The sequence below is a fragment of the Grus americana genome, chromosome Z (genome assembly GCF_028858705.1).
Source record: "Grus americana isolate bGruAme1 chromosome Z, bGruAme1.mat, whole genome shotgun sequence".
NCBI classification, from domain to species: domain Eukaryota; kingdom Metazoa; phylum Chordata; class Aves; order Gruiformes; family Gruidae; genus Grus; species Grus americana.
The window spans coordinates 18,547,227-18,566,823 of NC_072891.1; the positions used below are offsets into that span (position 1 = coordinate 18,547,227).

Consider the following 19,597-nt stretch of genomic DNA (forward strand, 5'->3'; position numbering starts at 1 on the left):
AAGGCCTCACATTCATTTTGGCACTCTTGACAACAGTGGGAATGACACAGCCTCTTTACTGATTGCACTTGCAGCGTTGCCCAGAGTACATGTCATCAAGTACGGACCTGGGGCTAGAACGCACTTACTGGCCTGCCTCCTCCTCCAAAGAAATTTTATTTTCTTTCCAACCTTTCATGAAACTAAGTTGGACTAGTGCATAGCAGACAATCTACAGGCAAACTGGAAAATCATTCTAAAGACATCAAATTTCCTCTGATCTGTGGGTCAGATACACTATGTATGCAGATAGGAAGCTGATACAGTCTAAAAATTCCTGATCTGCAAAACATATATTTGGCAGTGAAACTGTTAAAGTATACACCGCACTTGCAGGGTCTTCAGATGCTGAGTTCACCCTGTACATGTTTGTTTACACAGGAAAACAGAAGCTGTGTGCAACAGAGTTGGAAAAGTCACAATATGTGGTTGCAAATAACCATACAGGCAGAAATACACATCCCATAGAGAAAGAGAACAAACGATGACAGGCAGCTCAAGCTCTTGCTACACTTACTCATGATACATTTCTTTTCATGAGCTGGGGCTGAATGCAGGATTCTGAGCAATACAAAGGAAACCACAAGTAGCTTTAATAATGATTATACGCTCCAGATGAATGTTACAAATGTGTAACACATGTACTGGTGGTATCTATTGCATTAATACTCTGATTGTCTTTCTATCTATATACATATATAACCCAATACCACTGTATTGTATGATATACCTTTCATCTTCGTACGTAATGGATGGCACATGTCCCACTAGCGGGAAAAAATGCTAAGCCATAAGTATGTTGTGCATGCTAGTTCTTAATGTAAGATTTATGATTTATTGATGGCTTTTATTTGCCCCGTTCAAAACAGAGACCACTGAACAGTGGACAGTACATAAAAATCCCCCTCCCTTTCTTTTGCTTTCATGCATGAGAAATGATTGTACAAAGGGTCACGGTCCATCTTTAATTCATCCCTCTAACATGCTGATTGCACTACTTTCACTCAGGATTCTCCTATTTTGTATGTAGCCACTTTAACAAGTTTGTGTCTGCAGTTTTGAAACTTGCAGAATTGGCATTATGCAAATCTTGTTAAGGGTTTGGTTTTTTGTTGTTTGGTTTGTTTGTTTGGGGTTTGGGGGGTTTTTTGTTTGGTTTTTTTTTCTGTTGTTGTGAGGCAGCCTCTCCTCGGAACAAGTATAATAAACTGTGTGCATTGCAGGGATATTCATGTAAGAACACCAGATCTGCAGTATTTATGTACACTGAGATAAACAAGTTCCGACTGTTCCCTGTTTAGACTTCATCTCCTTTTTGGGTCTCCCTACTGCTTCTCTGGTTATTAATTTTGCAAGATTTGTTTTCAGAATCTAAGTATTATTAACTAATACAATAGAGAACCGGTTTGTGTTTACACATATCTACTCTCCTTGGCAAATTAACTCAACCTGTCTAACCTCCATGCAGATAACTCTGTTTTTAAAATGTATACAATTTTTTTTCAGGTTGAGGCTGTGGATTTTATTGTGCTCTTTGGGGAAGCAGTAAATACACCTCATAATGACCAAAGACGGGTGGTATATCCTCTGCTAGGTCTAAAGCAGATCACTGCCTGTTAGACAAGTAATCCACTACCAATCGTCAAACTTGTTTTTTTCTAGTCGCTATATTCCTTCATTTGGTGTTATTTCCTGTTCGCTGCTATTGTTATTGGGTTGGGGGGGGGGGGTGCATCGCTTGAAACCCTGTTGCGAAGGTCAGTAAGACGCGGGGGAGGAGAGCGAGCCTCTCGGAAGGACAACCGGGCATTGCCTTCCGCACAGCGATATTCCAAGTTGGTGACACATTAAAGACGTCGCTGTGAGCAGGGTAGGGGCGAGGGTGGCAGTAATGAATGCCTAATTGCCTCTGAGGGCAGGCGCCTTCGCTCAGCCAGGAAGAGCCCTTTGTACGGCAGCTGGTGCTGCTCTCACCGGGAGGGTGTGCAGCTCACCCCGCCGCCTTTGGCCCCTCGTCTTGGCCCCGGGGCGCAGCCGGGCGCCCCCGCGGAGCTGCGCGCAGCGGGCAGCGCCGTCCCGCCGGCTGGGGAGCGGCGTGGAGTCACCCGCTCTCTGCCGCCCGGCGAGGCGCCGCGGCAGTCCGCTCCTGCGGGGGTACACCGGTGCCCTCCGGCCGGGGCACGGTGGGCCGGGAGCGGGCGGCCCTCTCCCACGCCGCGGCCTTCCGTAGCGACCGCGGGCCCCGACAGCACCGGTCCCCCCACGCCCGCCTCGGCTGCTGCTCGTGCTGTTGTTGTTGTTATTGTTACTGCTGTTGATGAGGAGGATGTTATTAATTATTTAGGTGTGGGGGGTTGGTTGTGTTTGGGATTTTTTTTTTTCTTTCCAAAGCCATACTGTAGAGATGGGGGTCTGGACTGTTTTCCTGAAGAAGCGACCAGTGTAGCAGCACTGAGCCGGGACGCTGCTTGAGGTTATTTCGGCGAGGCAAATTTCCAGAGGGAACGAGCCTTTTTACGAGGGGGTAGGAGCAGGGTGTCCCCCACGCACACTCATGGCAAGACAGGCTAGTGGGGGACAGAGTTTTACCGCTGCTTCTCATCGCCGCAATCCCCCCTCTCCCGGCAGTTTGTTCCCCGACGGGGGCCGGGCGCCCTTTTGGGCCGGCACGGGGCCGGTCTCGGTTCGCTGCCTCTCTCCACGGCTCCCCACGGCCCCCACGGTCCGCGGGGAGAGCGAAAGGGCCCGATCCCTCCCATCCCCCCGCCCCCGGCAGGACCCCCGCCAGAGCCGGGACTGGAAAGCGGCCCTTAAACTCTCTCGCTACCCAGGGATTTCTGTTCACCCCGGAGACAAAATCGCCGCTCTATTTCCTGTCCTCGAACACTTCCTGACATGGGGAAGATAACAAAGGGGAAAGTTTAAAGCAATAAATATCCCCGACCCACCTCGCCCCCCGTGTGCACCCGCGTCTGCCGCTGCTGAGGCCAGGCGGCACTCGGCTGAGGAGAAACTGGACTTTTCCAGTCCCGTTCCGGACCGCTCGGCCCGACGCGGGCTCTGCCATCTTAACATCTTTTGGGGATTCCCCCCCCCCCCCCCGAATTTTTTTGGGTTTAGTTTCCCCAACTGCCAAAGACCTTTCTCCCCTGCCTGCACTCCCCGTTACAGCGTGCCCATTTCTGACCAGATTAAAGCGGGGCCGAGGCCGCTGGCCGGTCCTGTGACGGAGTTACTACACTCGAAGAAGGCTCTGGGAGGGAAAGGATGGATGTGATGTTTGGTGGTTTCTGGTTTTTACTGGTTTGTTGTTGTGGTGTTTTGTTGGTTGGGGGTTTTTTGTTTGGTTTTTTTTGGGGGGTGGTTTTTGGGGGGTTTGGGGGGGGGGCTTTGTTTTGTTTTTTAAAGGGGTAGCGCGATTTAATAAGCCAAATGGAATTATTAAAGTCACGAAGGTTTCCTGGGCGCGCAGAAGCCCACTGACAGGTTTTCTTGTGTTTTGATAGATTTAGTGCTATTACGGTACACTTCTCCTTCACAGGCAGTAGCTAGGACTTGAAGATTAAAGATCGCACACCTCTAGGTGAGTCAAAGCCTACACCTCGGAGCAGCTAATACATTTTGTGATTGATTTCCCCTCTGCGTTGTTTTCAGTTTCAGCCTTGTGCGAAACCCCCTTCCCCTCTCGGCACATTGCACGGGCTCAGCCCTGGTCTCCTCGCCGCATCCCGCAAGGCACTGAGGGGAAATGTGACCTCTGGGAGCCCAAACCGAGACTCTTCTTGCAAAGCATCTTTCTGGTCCAAAGCTCCTCAAGAAAAGTTTTAAGCCGGACCTGACTGAAGGAGCCTTTCTGCGTGCCCGAGTGGCAAGGCTCCGCTGAACCACCGCGATGCAGCGGGACAAAAACACCCCTACCAACCGGAGTCGGAATCGCTGTGCCTGTGGGGACCTCGCTGCCTCCCGCGGCCAGGTCCCCGGGTCTGAGCCTCGGGACGGTGACCGCGACGGACCCCGGCGAGACGGGTGGGGAGCCCCGCGCTGATCCGTTCGCTCCTGGGGCTCGGCCGCCGCAGCCCGGTACTGCCCCAGCCCTGGCCGGCAAGGGCATCTCACCCGCCCCGTAATGCTGCCTACCTTCCGACACCAGCACTACCTCTTTAATCATTTCCCAAAGCTGTTTTGTTTGGGTTTGTTTTTTTCCTCTCCACCCTCCCCCCCCCCCTTTTTTTTTACCCCTGGGAAGCTGTCCTAGTTTTCGCCACTAGACAAACTCAGGACCGAATTTATAGCTGTTCTTTACGGGACGGAAAGGGTTAATCGCCGCTGTTGGTTTGGGGTTTGGTTTAGAGTTGGGTTTTTTTTTCCCTCGAATGCATATAATCTCATTTGAGCCCCTCAACGTGATGAAAGCTATTGATTGCTGCGTAGAGCCACCGACTTTTAGCAGGCTCCCCCAGTCCCCACCCCAAAAGTAAATAAATAAGAAAGGAAGGGGGGAAAAAAAACAAGGAAAAAAAGAAAATTAACATATCTTTTCGGAAGTGCCTCAAATATGTACAAATCCGGTTTTATGTCTTCCCATTCACGTGTATATTGATATCATAAAAGAGAAATCCTTCCGCAGGATTTTTCTCTAAATACCTTATTCATTGAAACTGGCAGTTCCACTCATTATTCCACTCCCTTAAACCTGATTCTGATGCTGGCTAAATATAGAGCTTCGCCTTCCTGGGAACGCGAATCGAATACACAGTAAGCAAATCAGTAGCACAGGAGGGGAAAAAAAACCTTGATCAAAGCCCTCCTTTTCTTCCCAATCCTGGTTTGTTGGGGCGGAGACAGGTTTCTCGCTTATTGCATATCATTTGCAAAGATCAAGCTTAAAATACAGTCACCTCTCCCAGAAGTAGTAGTTAAACCCCCCAAAAGTTAGGGCGTGGGGGTTAATAGAATTAAAACCAGGTTGAATTATTTTCAAACAAAGGTGTAACGGTGGAAAATACGATGCGTTATTTCAAAGCTGGGAGGGGGTGTATTTTAATCAGATCAAATTTATAAAAGAAATACAAACATCCATTGCGGGGTGGGGGGGAATGCACAGGATGCAGTACGGACAAACACCTTTCCCGTTTCAGCGTCTCATAAAATCCGCGGGTTATTTTTCTCACTCTTTGGGATTACTTTTTTTTTTTTTTAATTACTCGGATCTTTTGCCAGCTCGCAGCCCGCAAGGTCACACGGGGGTGGGGGCAGAGGAGGTCTCGGCATGCCCCGTGCGGGGCAGAGAGGATGATATTTGCAGAGCGCCAGGCGGAAAGGCACAAAAGGTCCGAAACGCGCCCACCGCGCGGGGCCGCGGCCGATCGCCCCTCAGCCAGCAGAGGTCGCCGCGCTGCCCGCCGCGCTGCCCGCGCTGCCTGCGCGCCCCGGCGCGGGGAGAGGCCGGCTGGGGACAGGGCGCCCGGGCGGGGGACGGTCCCCCGCGGAGGGCGATCCTCCGCCACAACGGTGCCGCTGCTGCGCACGCCAAGCACCGCAATGCGCACCGCGGCCCCGCGAGGGGGGGGCGGCCGCGCCGAGCGACGGCTTATGCGGGGTGCGCGCCCGGCCGCGGCGGGCCGCGGGGACACGGGGGGCACGGCGGTACTCCGTCGGCCCGGGCGAGCGGCACAGAGGGGTGACACTGCAGTCCGAGTCGATTTAAGTGAAATTGGCCATTGCTAAAGGTTTGCCCCAAACACGTGCCAGGCTGTCCGAAGCTGCCAGCATCAGCAGTCATTCCTGATAATTGCTTTTTGGTTTACTCAGCTAACACGCGGAGTTAGGAGGTATACGTATACTTAGTCTCTTATATTATGTATGCATGTACATAAAGACCTCTACATATATGCATATCGCCAGTTTCTTGGGTGTGGGAGTGATCACCTAGCAGAGTTGCATTTCCCACTGTTTATTTAAACGTCGAATATGTAAAGTAACTGTGTGTGTGTTTACAACCATATCTTTGCCTCCTGACACTATCTTGAGATCATTTCAAGACAGCTTAGTTATCTCTACAAGTGGCAACGCTGGGTCTCACTTCTTGTTTGAAATAAAGCTGGAGGGTGTGTTTGCTCCCTCAGCGTCGGAAAGGAAAACATCTTGCAAACTAAGTTAGGACTCCGAGGAGGTCCGTTGTTTAGTAGCTGTCTCATAAGCAAACGCAAGTTTCAGAACTTTTTCTTGGCTGTTTCATTGCAACCAGATTTCCCCGCGGGAAGATATTCCGCGTGAATATGGCTTTGCCTCTCACCCAAATTCGATTGTCTTTTTTAAAAAGTCTTTGAAAAAAATCTGTTTTCCTGATGAGTAGTGATTGGAGAGCACTTACACACTACGTTGATGAGGGCGGTGTAACAGCCCATACGGAACAGAACACAAAAATGGTATCTAAACAAACTCAAAGAGGACGTTTAAGATTGACGGGAGGGGTGGGGGGAGGATTCGGAAGGGTTTGCGGTGGACACTCTCGGGAGTGGGTATAGCTTCGCGGTATAGACTAAAGAAACGGCACCGTGTAGCCTAAGCGGAGCCTGCCCTTTGAAAATCATACACAAAGAAAACCGTGCCCACGGGAAAGTTGCGTTTTGCCTGGTTTAGGAAGCTTTCAGATAACCGTCCGCTGGAGCCCGCAGCCCCGCGGGGGTCGGTGCCCGGCGGGGCGGCCTGCGGGGCGCCGTGCGCCGGTGCGCAGCCGGAGGCGCAGGCTCCGCGTCGCGCCCGGGCGCGGCTCGTGGGTCCGGGCTTCCCACATCTCCTCCAGGGAGCAGCGCCGCAGAGCCGCGCAAACGGCGGAGTCCGCGTCTTCTCCCTGCTTTTTTTTTTTTCCTTTTGCTTTTCTTTTATTTTCTTCTTCTTTTTTTTTTTTTTTAAATAAGAGTTTTAGTGGACTCTCCACGGGGAAAGGCAAAAGTTCTTCACCTTTCTCCGTGAATCTCCTTTCCCGGCCAACCTACGAAACCGTCTAGACACAGGATGCGTTTCTATTTACAGATTGGAAAGGGTAAAAAAAAAAAAAAAAAAAGGAAAAGCATCTAAAAGGGATTGGAAAACATAAATAGAGTGGAAGGAGTGTTGAGAGACAATTTAAGGTAAATATTTGTACCTTCTTCGACCTTGTGTTTAACAGAAATACATGAAGCTTTTATCCACGATTTTAAGAGAGAAGGAGGATGAAGGACAAACATAAACAGTCCCACCTCGCGGCTGCGGCCGTGCCCAGCCAGCCCGCCCTGCCCTCCCCGCTCAGGGCAGCTTCGCCTGGGCAAACCGAGGCAGTGGCTCCCGCCTAGGAAAGAGAAACGCGCGAAAAGGAAATAGTTGGATTAACACCACTACCACCCCCCAAAAATAATATATATATATGTATATATATATATGGAAATGGTAAACATGGCACGGCAAGCCCGAGAGAGGGAAGGAGTGGAGGAGCCCGAGCGGGGCCGGGAAGGAAAATGAAAGGTGTGACGGGAGATAAGCAGCGGGGATGGAGGAGAGCGACAAGAAGAAAGTATAAAGGGAAATACAAATGAGGAGCGAGGAAAAGTTGCCTCCGAGAGCCCGAGCCGGGGCCGCCGCGCCGCCAGACGCTGAAATATGATAATCAGAACAGCTGCGCCGCGCCGCCCGCAGCCAATGGGCGCCGCGCAGGCGTGACGTCCCCGGGCATGACGTCAGGCCAATGGCGAGCGGGCTGAGTTGGAGCAGAGAAGTTTGAGTAAGAGATAAGGGCGAGGCGAGTGCCCGAGCCGCCAGCGCCCAGTCCGGCAGCGCCGCGCCGCCGCACCGCACCGTTCCCGCACCGCGCCGTTCCCGCACAGCGCGGCCGGACCCCGCCGCGCCTCTGGCGCTGCGCCCCGCACCGCGCCTCACCGCGCGCCCCTTTCTCTCTCCGCAGCCCTGACAGTATCTCCCACGCCGGTGGTGTTTTGTTTTGCCTTTTTTTTTTTTTTTCCATTTCGAGTCTCTTTTTTTTTCTTTTGTTATTACTACTACTTTTTTATTTTTATTTTTTTTATTTTTAGCGACAGCTCTCAAACCTACTTTGGGGTCTTAAAACGAAAGCGTACACCATTTCACTGTGGACATTACACCCTCTTACAGATATGGGAGACATGGGAGACCCACCAAAAAGTAAGGCGGAATTTTTACCCTTGTTGGAATAAATGTGCTGTCTATTGTAATCGTCTCATGCAGGCGAACTGATAAAGAGCTGAACTTCATTTGAATGTTAGCGAAGGTGCCTTTGTTGCCATGCCTGCATGCTTGCTGTGTTTTAACCTCATAGTCTTGTATGTTAATAGCTTGGGGTCCTGCTCTCTTTTAAAGTTTGGGGAACAGGCAGGATTTTAATGGGATCTCCAACCACGGAGCTTTAAATTCTCCTCCTGCTAGACTGCGGTGAGACTGTCTAACTATCCAGCACCTAGTACGTCTAGGGGAATTAGCGTTAGACTTGCGAAAGAGAGCAAGTGACAACCGTAATGATGCTTGTTCTTGCCTCGAGTCCCCTCTGCTGTGGCAAAGGGCTGAATGGAAAGCGCACCCAGCCAAGCGTTCATCGTTTCCAGTCAGAGCCTCTTAAAAACTGAAATCAAACATATAAGTGCTCTCTCCGTAGGGAAAGGAATCCAAACAAGCAAACAATAAAATAAAAATAAAACAACGAGGGAGTTTGGAGTTTTGATTCCGTGCAAGGCTTGCGAAATGAGGACCTTCACCCCGAAGACTGTTCACATCTGCATTTTAACATATGTTCCGCCTCCTTTCTAAACGAGGCAAGGTTTTGATGGCACACTTCAATTACCATCCAAAAGTGTAATACTCTTTAAAAGAAAAAAAAAAGGGGGGGAAAGAAACAACAACACTCCCAGAGTACGCCCTATAAGGGACCGACACTAAAAGTGTGTTTATCTCTGTAGGAGAGTAAGCGGTTAGTCAATCATGTATTTATTTTCATTTCAGAAAAACGCCTGATTTCCCTATGTGTTGGTTGCGGCAATCAAATTCACGATCAGTATATTCTGAGGGTTTCTCCGGATTTGGAATGGCATGCGGCGTGTTTGAAGTGTGCAGAGTGTAATCAGTATTTGGACGAGACCTGTACGTGCTTTGTTAGGGATGGCAAAACCTACTGTAAAAGAGATTATATCAGGTACGCCATTTACGTTGTTTAATTCTTCGGTAAGATTTCTTTTTTTTCTTTTTTTTTTTTTTTTTAACTTTATGAATCTGACAGAGACAGGAAGAGGAAAATTGTGAGAAAGAAGGTGAAAAGACAGTTGGTATGCTTTTAAGTGATTTCGCCCCATAGATAGACAGGCGAGGAAAAAAGTTAGTCGTCAAGTTTTTTATTCCACAGATTCAAATGCAAATTTCTGTGTAAACAAAACCACGTTCGGGAACAGCTAGCGACTGTATGGGACCGTCCTGAGGACTTTGGCAATGCATCCTGTGATTCTGACAAAATGGGAAATCGTAGGTAACAGAGATTATTTTCAATAGTGTAGATACTATGCACAACACGGAACTGATCGCTTTTTAACGCTAACCTGAGAAACGCATCTCTGTGTGTTTTATGCAAACGCATAATGACATTGATTGGAAAGGCACTTCAAGCGTTTATGCCGTAAAAAGAAATACATGGGGGAAAAATATTTAAACTAGGCCAATCAAAAACAAAAAAGCAAAATAAAAAGAAAACTGAAGTTTCCTTCAGAATGACGGGTCCTTTTATGGGGAGGTTAAAACCTAGACCGAAACGTTTCTTCGCTAAAATAACTGACATTTAATCTTTTTAAATATTAACCCCTTTGGTGATATCTGACTGCCTTTTCTTTCTTATCTTATCTGTACTGATGAATTAGACAGAGCAGATCAAATTGCCCATCATCTGTTCGCGAACAATTGGGTATATTTAGATAATGGAACCGCTTCCTTCCTCACATTAAAATCTGGTAACTGATAAAATGTGAGAGTTGCCAATCCTGACACTATAGAGAAGCCAAAGCAGGAATTTCGAGTGTGTTTATTATTTGTGCTCCTGGGTCATGCTGATCCTTTTCAATGTCGTCTACTGGGTTTGCCAAACCAGAACTTTGTATGACACTGAGGTACGGACAGTATCTTTTTTTTTTAACTGAAAGTTTTGGGAGCAAGTACTTACCTAGCTACCTAAGACATCTTTTATAGTTTATTTGTAATTCTGAATTGAAATAAAGCACTTGAGTCTTTCTTTCTCCAGTGCACAGTTCATAAATAGATCATTCCTTCAAGCCGTGCTGTGAGATTATTCTCAAAGTTTTACCATGGCGAAAAACAGCCCACTTCCCCCTCCTTCCTCTCCCCCCCCCCCCCTTTACTTTTAAACGCACTTTGGAGCCGTGTTTTTTAATGTTGTCCTTTCACTAATTTCAAATTAAAGGAAAACGTTTGGATTGAGATATGCTCACTTACCTCCTGCTAGAACTCAGCGGGCGAAATTTAAACCACAGCAACAACAACAACAACAAAGTTGCAGCTCTTTTACGTTAATAAGTAATATATTTCATTTGCTACAATTTTAAAAGTAAGATGTATGTTACGTGGAAGTCGACTTTGAATTAGACCGTGAGCCAATCTATAATTGTCAGACATGTGGGCAATCTCCACAACTTTTGTACCTATTAATGCATACACTTTGCTATCGCTCTATTCTTTTGTCATTTAGCTGTTTGGGTTTTCTTCTTCTCAAAACCTTATAATTCAGAATTATGTAGCTTTGAATATTGGATTAGTAAACCTCTGTAGCTAAAGATGTGTGTAAATAAATATGTCTACCCACAAGCATACATCACAGACTGTATGTCTAAGGAAGTGTACTGGTGAGGAATATTAGCACAGTTTTAGGAACAGCTTTTACAGTTCTGTGGACCGTGTGCGTGCATATGTGCGTGTATCTGTACATTTGCGGGAAGATGTTAATTTTACTTAATAACTTAATATCCTTGCCAGAACCAGGACAATAACAAAGAGGCTGGCTAAGGAGCACTCGGTGGGAGCCGAGGGACTGTGTAGTTCTAGACGCCCAAGTTGGAGCGTTTTCTCATGTTCATCTACTGATGCATGAACTGTCCCCCTGTCCTCCAGGGGAGATGAGGAGCCCGCCACCCACTCTAGCGTGTAACCCCAGAAACCCATTATTTGCCGTGTAGGGCTGTCAGCGAGAAGTTGCCCTTTCACTCCTGATGGAGGGCTTGAGCTCCGGCTCAAAGGTGGGAGCGTCAGCAGGAGGGGAGACGGGGCAGGGAGGCTGAGGTAGGGGCAGTCTGCAGAGCCAAAGCACCTAAAATGGCTTTTGGTAGGGGGCGGGGGCGGGGACTTACACTGCTATATATGTGAGAGTGTATATCTATAAGGGGAGGTGTGTGTATGCCTATATTATTGTATAAAATGAACCTGGTGAGAGCGGGTAAGGGGAAGAGCCCCGGCCGCTGGCAGAGCCACCCCTGCTCTAAGGCTAAGCTGCCGGCAGCCCGCGTGCGCATTAAACGGCAGAAGTCCTGAGTGGGTTCCTCGCAAAAATAGCACTACTTGGAGAAGCTGGCACGTTTGTGCGTGGGGAATGAATGGCAGGTTCGACAGCCTCGCCTTTCCCCGGTGTACCCAGGCGGTCCAGTTCAGCCCCGAGCCAGGCTAGGTCAGGCCCCCCCGCCGTGAGGAGGGAGGGAGAGGGCAGGGACGGCCCCTCGCCTGCTGCAGCTCGGGCGCTGAGGCACGAGGGAGAGGTCGGCATCTCCGCGGGAAGGAAGGGGGTCGCTTTTCTGTTTCTACCCCTGTTTCACCTTCCACCTCCACTGCCCCTTCCCTCCCCCCTCTCCTTGTCCACCGGTGTGTCCGTGTCCCCACCGCCTATTACGGCGTGGGGATCCGGGCACTGACAGCAAACGAATCCGTTTTATTAATTTCCTCTTCTGGCTTCTGTATTTTCAAGGTTTGTTTAACTAGTGAACTTCATGTGGCGCGTCTACGCGGGGCCACGGGGCTGCCCACGAGCGGGAGTGAAAACCTCTCTCTTTTCCCTTTCCTTCCCCCCCCACCCCCTTCCCTGCCCTCCCCTTCCCCCTCCTGTGCTCTCCCTCCTTCCCTCCCTTCTCCTTCTTTCTGGGCTGGGCCCTGCTCAGGTTATACGGCATCAAGTGCGCCAAGTGCAGCATCGGCTTCAGCAAGAATGACTTCGTGATGCGCGCCCGCGCCAAGGTGTACCACATCGAGTGTTTCCGCTGCGTGGCCTGCAGCCGCCAGCTCATCCCCGGCGATGAATTCGCGCTGCGGGAGGACGGCCTCTTCTGCCGGGCGGACCATGACGTGGTGGAGCGGGCCAGCCTGGGCGCCGGGGATCCCCTCAGCCCCCTGCACCCCGCCCGACCGCTGCAGATGGCAGGTACCGCCCGCACCCGGCACTGCGGAAGCCCGCAGGGTTTGGCGCCGCCCGGCTCGGCGCCTGGCGGGGGCGGGGGGGGGCGGGCAGGCCCGCCGCTTGCAGAGGGTCCCGTGCCCCCGTGGAAAGGCGGCCCCGAGCGTGCGCTCCCGCGGAGAGGCGGCGGCGCGCCCCACGCCCGGGGCTGCCGCGGGTCCGAGAAAAGCCTGCTTACGCGGTACGCGTGAGGCGGGGACACCTGCGCAAGGGGGCCGCACCTCCGCAGCCTGCGCCCCTCCTGCTCCGACCGCGCACCGGTGCCGGAGTCCCCCGCCCCGAGGCCGGCGCAGCTGGGGCCCTAAGTCGGAGAGGGATGAGCCGCTGCAGGGAGCAGGTCTGCGGCAAAGTACAGACCCCTCTGCCTCCGGAGCATGTGGAAAAGCTGCTTTAAGCGCTGGTGGAAGCGGGGGCCTAAAAGAGATAGACTTCATAACTACAGGCGAGCACTTAGGCTGTAATTTAAAACTGTCAACAAGCTAATCTTCAGTAATTGCTTTTTAAAGTGACTCTGCCTTCTTGAAACGTTTTATGTGATTTGATGGGAATTTCGTCTTTAAAACTCAGCATTGAAACTTCAGAGTCGCCCCATCGTACAACTTTATTTAGACTTTTAGTTCTCGACGGGTACATCAGATACTCAGAGACGCTTAGCTTTAGGAAGGGACACCTCTCTGAGGCAAACTAAGCTGGACAATAAAAGGTTGGCCGGCGTTATTGCTGTGCAAGCAACTGTAACTCGAAGGATTATTTACAAACACAGCTATATTTCAGCGCGCTCGTTTCCCGCTTCTGAGCTGCTTTCAGATGACATATCTTATATAGAGAGAAATAATCCCGTAACTGATCATGGCAGAATTTTAGAGAGCTTGTGCGTGCTCCTTATATTCTGTTCGCGCATGTCTCCGAAAGGCATATTGTGTCGGCAGGTACAATGCTGCTAAGATTTGAAGCCTTGTATTGTCTTCATCGCATTTGCAGATTTATTATTATGAATAGAAAAATCAGAACCCGACTGTACAAAAGCAAGCACTTGTGAATATTAGCTAACCAGCGTTTAGGAAAACAAAACCAAACCAAAAACAAACAAAACAAAACCAAAACAAAAAAAACCCCAGAAGCAGGTTTGGTGTGGTTTGGTTTTTTTTTAATTTTTCCCTTGCCTGGATCAAATTACATAAAGATAGCTACAGCTACACAATACACAGAAGAACAGCAGAATCACACGAATACTTCTAGCTCTTGATGTGACGCCACCCGTAGGTTTACATTTCTTGGCGGTTTCCACTAGTTGCTAGGCTTGTTCCCCTTTTAAAGAATTGGCGAAACATTCATAATTTTGAAGTATTCATCAAAAGTCGACATAAATTCACCCAGCACCTCCACTTTTTAAGATAGACCCCCGTCTTCCGAGCTCTGAGATACGGGGCTCTCGCTGGATTTTCCTCCACGATCACGGTGCAGCGAATTTGGCTTGTTTTGCTTTGATTTGGAAGCATCAAACTGCTGGGAGCTGTTGCACGTTACTGCTGCCTCTGGCTAAACAAAGCTAGATTCACTATACAAGAAGCAGACCCAAATTATGATTAATTCAATAAGTATTCTTTCATTAATTTTCGGGCCAAAAATCTGTTTTGGTGATTTGTCAGGAAATAAATACATAAAACCCTCCCCCTCCTTTCCTAGCGCACGCACACCTTAGTGAACTCGCCCTCCCCTGTCAAGTCTCATACAGGTTCAAGCTTCTGTCATTAAAGGGTTTTAGGGGGTTGGTTTGTTTTTGCAAATTAATTATCTCTGGAGTCAGAAATGTCAGTCCTGTCACTCCACCAGCGCATAAAGCAGAGGAGGCTGCAGGAGTTCCTATAGATCTGACTGCTTGAATGGCCTCTGAAAGAGGGTTCATCACCCACTCACCCCCGCCTCCCCCTGTCCCACCAGTTTAGATTCTGCAGACTCCTTGCTTCCTACTCATGGGGATCCTATTCCTCCCTTCCCTTACAGCAGAACCTATCTCTGCTAGACAGCCAGCTCTGCGACCCCACGTCCACAAGCAGCCCGAGAAGACCACCCGAGTCCGGACTGTCCTTAATGAAAAACAGCTTCACACCTTGAGGACCTGCTACGCTGCCAACCCCAGACCTGATGCACTCATGAAAGAGCAACTGGTAGAAATGACTGGCCTCAGCCCGAGGGTCATCAGGGTTTGGTTTCAAAACAAGCGGTGCAAGGACAAAAAGAGGAGCATTATGATGAAGCAACTTCAGCAGCAGCAACCCAATGACAAAACTGTAAGTGGCTTCAGCCTCTGACCGTGCGCTGCCTTTTTTCCCAAGGAGAAATGCCTGGGCTGTGTCCAGCCCGGCCAGCCCCTGGGGTCGGTTTGACGCTTTTGGTTTTGTGGGAGCTCCCTTAAAACAAAGAAAATGATACCGCTTAACTATTATCCGCTTGTTCTGCTGTCAGTGCAATTAAAACAGACCACAGCGAGAAGCCGATATAGGCAGCTCAAGCGAACACGTCTTTTTTTGGGGCTAAGGATACGCAGTGGATTAGACTAACCTCACTGCAGGGTGAATTGCGATCTGCAGAGCTTATGGGATGTAATAAGCCCAGCCTTGTGTAATATTTATATTGCAAATGCAAAGGACTCCTTGAGAGGAAAACGACGCTTTCGCCTTTTTCAATAGTTTTACACAGGAGTAAACCCAGAAGTAAAAACCATGAGTAAAAGGGAAATGTGATGTATTTTCTTAGCACTTTATATAATCTAATGCGTATGTGTGTGTTTGTCAGGGCAGTTACCGTAGAAAAAGCCAAATGCAATGCAAAATTTTTTGAATTACCATCTTGTTTACAGGCTACTTAAAATTGATATAGTTCTTGCGCAGAAATATATTGAGGTTTTATCTGCGGACATATGCACGTGTAATGCAAGTAAGCAGAAAGTGCTGGGTTCAGCAGAGCAAACTGGCTATCTCCTTTTTAAGCCAACTTTTTTTTTTTTCCCCTCTGTTGTTGTTAGTCCACTTGAAGAAGAGACTGTTATTCTCCCTGTGTATATTGACTGACCTGAGAATGACTATTAATTCATAAGGCTGCCTAGTTAAGTGGAATTTAAGGAGTTTCATTTTACCCTGTTGGAATGCAATAAAACACGATGTTATTAACCCGCCTGAACAATCTGTTCGTCGAGGCTTGGAGTTATTTTGTACACAGTGCCTGCACCACAGGGCATATTGGGAGGGCTGAGGGTTCCTTTTTTTATTATTTTTCTTTTTTGAAAGACGGCGGCACTGACGTACCCCAGGTTTGCCGTGCAGGGGATATACGATCCAGTTAAGGTCACGCAGAACAAAACCAGCCTGGATGCAAAATAGAAAGGCAGCATGATTAACCGCTTCTTGTGCTGAGCCGTACATCAGCAGCCAAGATACAGAGTGCTCGTTTTAAGAAAGCTGGGAGGAGGGGTATGCCTTGAGAGAAATAGGAGGATTAAAGGGAAAGAAAGTAAACTTCCACCGTGATAAATGCGGCGGATAGAAATAGGCTGACCTAGAGCAGAATAGAGTAAGACATTCACAGCAGATTAACAAAGCAAATACAAGCGACTGTATAGATAAGATAGAAAGCAGTTTATTGACTCAGCGCTTATATACAATAAAGTTAACCAAGCTCATTAACATCTTTTGCTGGGCTGTTTACAGAATATCCAGGGGATGACAGGAACTCCGATGGTGGCTGCTAGTCCGGAGAGACATGACGGTGGTTTACAGGCGAACCCGGTGGAGGTGCAGAGTTACCAGCCGCCCTGGAAAGTACTGAGTGACTTCGCTTTGCAGAGTGACATAGACCAACCTGCTTTTCAGCAACTAGTAAGTGTCGGTTCCCGGCCGGAGCAGGCCAGCCTGTACCCGGGGCAGAGCAATGGGGGATTCCCTAACCGTGATGGATGCCCTCAGAGAGATGAACAACCCAGACGAGCCGGGTTTTCCTGAAATTGCAAGGTGGGCATGATGGCACTCTGTAAATGCAGAAAACTGAATGGATTTAATAGGCCTGGGTGTAAAACCCACCCTAGTGCACAGCAGAGCTCTTGCCGAGTTGAGTGGGAGCTGGATAAGGCCAGACCTAGGTCTAAGACTAACAGCTCACACACTGCTGAAAACTTAAAGCACCTCTATCCAGAGAACTAAAACATTCTTCACATGTCATTTAATTGTATGTACATTTGTGAAAGTAGTTTCTAAAATTTGCTTCTCTTCCCTTTGGGCCAATTCCGCCTTTATGCGATAGGGTGGATTTAAAATATATACTTATAATGTCAGCCTGGGCCTTTGTTTTGTCACACAAACATGAATAGTTAATTATATTTTTGAAGTCCTTGTTTTGCGCATATACGTCTAGATATAAATAGATATCTAGACCTCTAGATATAAATATATATCTGTATCTATATCTTTCTCTCTATATATACATACATAGACACAAATATATACATAAATAGCGTGCATTTAATGTTATGCTTTAGAAAGGGAACTGTTAGTACATATTCATGTGAAAAATTCAAACAATATAATAAACTGCCTTAAGCTGAAAGAAAACAGATCTTTCAGAATAAATTCTGTTCTTAACTCACTTCCTTATGCCTACGTCATTTGGCAGCTCATATGGGACCATATCATCTACAATACTTAGGCCCAACAAGGTGAATTAAGGACAGAAGTTCAGCCTTAACTCAATTTCCTGGCCTAAGTGTGTTAAAAGCAGATCTTTAAAATAATAAGGTACATTATTAAAATAATGGTAGGGTATATGGTTTTTCAGTGATTCAAAATAATGCTTAATGATGAAAAATTAGTATATAGGCTCTTTTTTTGATCTGTTAGGCATTTTTTTTATATGAAGCAATGGAAGACAAAGGTGTGTAGCCATGTCTAGAATTGTTTTCAGACGTTTTCAGTTTAGTATCATGCTCTCTTGCAGGATCACTTTTATTTTGCCTAGTGGCAGGCTGCAGCGTGCTTCCCTCCCCTGGCACAGTGTGCTTGCTCGGGAAGCTGTAGCACAGCAGCAGGACTGTTTGCATCATCTTACCTCTAGAGTAACCACCGGTACTGCTGCTTTAATCAAGCTGTCAAACAGACACAAGAAAAATTGATCTTTGGCTGCTTTACTTATTGTGCGTTAACAGAATAGGAGACTTTAAAAACCTTTGATGCAGTGAGTTTTTGTATAGAGTAGTTCTTAATTAAAAAAAAAAAAAGACACAATGGAAGATGGATAGCCCAAATACACACATGCATATAGGTAGATAGATCATTAGATAACTGAATATTGATATATATATTGGACATAACGTCTGACACCGAAAAGAGTTAAAAAAAAAAAGAATAGTGGATGGAACAGACAGTTTATCGACCGTTCAAGGCACGTCTCTAATCTGGTAAGGGCCTTAATCACAGGATCGGCCAGCTAAATAGGTGCCAAAGAAATGCTTTTGGATTAGCAAAGCTCCACCCTTCAAATCATGCCTTTTCCCAACGCTGCTCCTAAACTAACGGGAGCCGCGGGGCACATTAGGATGGAGAAGTGTGACCTTTTTTATCAAACTGACTCTCGTTAAAAAGAGATAGCACCCGCTTTAAATCACAAATCAAAGAGGATGGCTTGTTTCAAATGCCTTCTGCTCCTGGATTCTCCTTCCAGGTTTATTTTAGTGTATGCACAAAAGAGGAAAAAGGTAACCTTGCAGTTTCGTGTCAAAAAACCCACATGTGCTCTTAAATAATTGACTAGAACATCCTGTTGGGATTGCCACTCTTGCAAGACAGGGAAGAAGGCCTCATTAATAAGTTTGTTTGTGTATTTGCTTGATTTTTCAGTCTTTTTTTAAGTTTTAGGGTTTTTTAACCTTTTTTTTCCGGTGATTTGGCCGAAGGGCTGAAGATTCCTGTGAAGCCAATGGGGAACCTAAACAAAGCAACAACTAGTGACACAACCTCCCGTGGAGACGTATCAGCCTGTTCGGCTGCATGCCTGTGTATCTATTTTTGCGTTCTTCTTGGCCTTCGCTGGCTACCTTTCTTTGATTGTTACATTTGTAACAACACTTCTTTTTCTCATTTTTCTTCTTTTATTATTTTTTTTTTTTTTTTGGCAGGTTAATTTTTCAGAAGGAGGACCCGGTTCCAATTCTACTGGAAGTGAAGTAGCATCAATGTCCTCTCAGCTGCCAGATACGCCCAACAGCATGGTAGCCAGTCCTATCGAGGCATGAGGAACATTCATTCAGATTTCTCTTGTTGTTTCTGCCCTTACCCTCACCCCTGTTGGAAAGAGTGGGAAAGTGATCACGTTGGGACTCCGAAATTTAGGGGAAAAAAAGTGTTTAACAACCCTGTAAGGAACCTAGCAAGGAACTGCTCCATGAAATGAACGGAGTCATGTTTGAAAAGACAAGGTAATATGGTAGCAACACTGTGAAGACAATCATGGGATCTTACTAGAATAAAAAAAAAAAGAAAAAAAAAGAAAAAAAAAAACACAAAAAAACCAAACCCCGCACTATTCAATGAGCGGAAGGGGATCGAAAAGACGTTTTCAAAACGTAAAGCATTTGTACTCGTGGATCTAAAAAAAAAAAAAAAAAAAAAATCTTTTCATTTGACTGCACATCTTAGGGAAAAACCAAGGTAGAGGGACTCTCTATCCAGTTCCTCCCAACCCGAATGGTGCTGTTTCTATATTGGTGATTGCCTTGCCAAAAGGAGCTCCAGTAGGTTTTCCATCATCAGGAAAGAGACGATTTAGCCCTGCATTGTTGAAAGATTCATTGCAGGAAGGTGGAGCTGCATTGGTTTGCAATGTTGTTTTTAGTTGACTTTTAACAAGGGGTTGTTTCCTGGGTCTCTTCTAGCATGTACTGTAGCGGGGTTTTGGTTTTGTTTGGTTGAGATCCACCCTCTATCAAGTCTGAAGCGATTAAAAATAGGTTTTTGAATTCCTCTTTAAAAACCAATTTATAAAAGCATTGCAACAAGGTATACCTCTATTTTGCCA

The 19,597-nt window shown here is 47.5% G+C and overlaps 1 protein-coding gene across 2 annotated transcripts; it reads left to right on the forward strand.

The window, feature by feature from the left end:
• Positions 1-7,772: 7,772 nt before the first annotated feature.
• Positions 7,773-19,089, forward strand: ISL1 (ISL LIM homeobox 1). Of its 2 annotated transcripts, none has more exons than XM_054810043.1 (6): positions 7,773-8,214; positions 9,046-9,235; positions 12,243-12,502; positions 14,543-14,826; positions 16,243-16,410; positions 18,699-19,089. In XM_054810043.1, the coding sequence occupies exons 1-6, from the start codon at positions 8,187-8,189 to the stop codon at positions 18,813-18,815; spliced, it is 1,047 nt and encodes a 348-aa protein (XP_054666018.1). In that variant the 5' UTR covers positions 7,773-8,186; the 3' UTR covers positions 18,816-19,089. The 2 variants fall into 2 exon arrangements, with proteins under 2 accessions (XP_054666018.1, XP_054666017.1); XM_054810042.1 differs by having other exon boundaries at positions 8,008-8,214; positions 14,540-14,826.
• Positions 19,090-19,597: the final 508 nt, after the last annotated feature.

Excerpts from the sequence above, each read along its gene's own strand:
- ISL1 (XM_054810042.1), top strand. The coding sequence starts at position 8,187 with ATGGGAGACATGGGAGACCCACCAAAAA. Across the intron at positions 8,215-9,045 it reads CATGGGAGACCCACCAAAAA|AAAAACGCCTGATTTCCCTA; the intron begins GTAAGGCGGAAT and ends TTTTCATTTCAG. Across the intron at positions 14,827-16,242 it reads AGCAACCCAATGACAAAACT|AATATCCAGGGGATGACAGG; the intron begins GTAAGTGGCTTC and ends GGCTGTTTACAG.